Source organism: Saprolegnia parasitica, assembly GCF_000151545.1.
Source record: "Saprolegnia parasitica CBS 223.65 unplaced genomic scaffold supercont2.1225, whole genome shotgun sequence".
NCBI classification, from domain to species: Eukaryota; Oomycota; class Saprolegniomycetes; order Saprolegniales; family Saprolegniaceae; genus Saprolegnia; species Saprolegnia parasitica.
In genome coordinates, this window is record NW_012157619.1 from 1 (window position 1) to 2,041 (window position 2,041).

General features: G+C 56.9%; 1 protein-coding gene across 1 annotated transcript; it reads left to right on the forward strand.

Annotated features, from left to right (window-relative positions):
* Positions 1 to 44: 44 nt before the first annotated feature.
* SPRG_18466 (hypothetical protein) lies at positions 45 to 1,033 on the forward strand (the record flags this gene model as incomplete). Its single annotated transcript, XM_012357906.1, has 6 exons — positions 45 to 76; positions 118 to 222; positions 267 to 395; positions 440 to 516; positions 565 to 710; positions 758 to 1,033. 6 exons carry the CDS (start codon positions 45 to 47, stop codon positions 1,031 to 1,033), a joined length of 765 nt encoding a protein of 254 aa, XP_012213296.1.
* Between the last annotated feature and the right edge of the window lie 1,008 nt (positions 1,034 to 2,041).

Sequence of the window (2,041 nt, forward strand, 5' to 3'; positions counted from 1 at the left end):
ACATCCACGGCTTCAAAACCGCAGCGCTCGTACCGTACGCCGACATGCTCAACCACTACCGGCCCCGCGAAACGAGGTAGAACATGCTTTCTCATGGTTTCTTCTCAGCGGATGCAGCTGGACCTTTGACGACGATGCCAACGGGTTTACGATCACGGCGCTGCATGGCATTGCCGCTGGCAACCAAGTCTACGACTCGTACGGCAAAAAGTGCAACCACCGGTGCGTCCAACGCTGACGCCGAGCCCACTCATGCTAGCGACTAGGTTCCTTCTCAACTATGGGTTCGCCGTGCCCGACAACACGGAAGAAGACGGACGCAATCCCAACGAGGTTCTCTTCCCGCTACAGCTCTTCGAGAACGAGCCTTCGTCGCTCTATGGCAAGAAGCAACGGTGCACTGCGACGTCTGCGTCGCAAACGCTCAAGGTTGGTGTAGGTACCTCCACGACAGCGGTGTCTACTCGATGGACACGCGCTTCAGCACGTACCACGGCGACGCCAACACGCGCGAAGGTTTGATCGTATGCACCTCGTGCATTAGGATGTATGCCCAGTGCGTAGGACTGAGTTTTCTGCGACTCATTGTCGCGACCGAGTTGGAGTTCGACGCGTTCTCGGTGCAGACGCCGGCGCACGCGATCCCGCCCATTTCGCTCGAAAACGAGGTGCGCGTGCTCAAGCACATTGCGGCCCTCGCCACTGTGCAGGTACACTGCATCTCGAGATCGATGGAGACACACACATGCATCATTAGCTGTTCCAATATGCCACGACACTCGAACAGGATAGGGTTGCCGTCGCGCAATGTCCCGTCTTCTCCAACCAAGCGCAGGCGCTGCATTTCATCATGGGCGAGAAGCGCGTGTGCTTGTACTACCAAAGCATGGCCTACGACGTCGCGCCGCTTTGGACGCAGCCGCATGACGTCATCCGAGCGCGCGTCGCCGCCGAGTTCGAGTCCGAGGACGACCCCAAAAGCCGATACGTCGACGACGTCACGGCGTTTCTGCTCGGCGATTCATTCGAGTAGCAATGTTGTTTCAACGTCAATAGGGAATGAATCGACGTGGTTCCATGGCAAGAGCCTCGCCACTTTAGATGGTGCGCAGAATTGAGCGCGCTCCTCTCGGCAGAAATTCCGAGCGCTTTCTCGTGAGCCAGCGCGGTGCTTCGGACTGGCCCCACGCATTATTGTCGCCACGTTGGGTACTGGCATGCTACGGAGCCTCGTAGTAGGTCTAGGAGTCCGGGGTCAATGAGCTGGCAAGGTTTGTAACGCCATGATGCAGCGCGTTCTTCGGTCCTTGCGCATCAGATAACGTCGCCACGACACCGACGGCAGAAAAGGATCGGCGATCAGATGCAGCACCACCGTCGCCAGGAACGACGACGGTGAGGATCGTGACCCGCAAACGCTGATCAGTGACCGACGATGGCTGCATCCTCAAGCATTCAGAGGACTTGGCGTAGGGACTGTGGGCGTCATTTCGTCGCTTCATGCCTGGCTGTATGCGTTCTAATTCACTTTGATACCAGCCAAGATGGATAAATGTGAGCCATCGACGACCCAGCGTCATGGGCAAGTGACTCGTGCTTCTGGTCATGCGACGCACGATCGCCATTCGTACGCTGTCAGTTTGCATGCGTCCACTGTTGCATCGACGACGCAAACGCAGCTTGGGTGTGTCGTCGTGCGATGAGGAGACACCAGCAGCCGCCATCTGCTACAACATCTGGCAGGCGATCCGGAACCAGACCTGACTACGGTATGACAGCGTCCGCAGCGGCAACGTCAACAGCACCACGGCCTTGGCAACACCAACTTGCACGTCAATGACCACCGTCTTTTCAGTCGATCATGCCTTCTGCACCATCGATGAAGCAAGTCCATTGATTTTGGTTCACGGACAGGCGATCGTTTGCCGTCTCTTCTTTATCGCCGTCCATCCATCCTCGTGGCTTCTCTTTCACGGGCACCAGCTTTGTACCGGGACGGAAGACATGGATATGCTCAAATCATATGTTTTCGCTTGTCAAG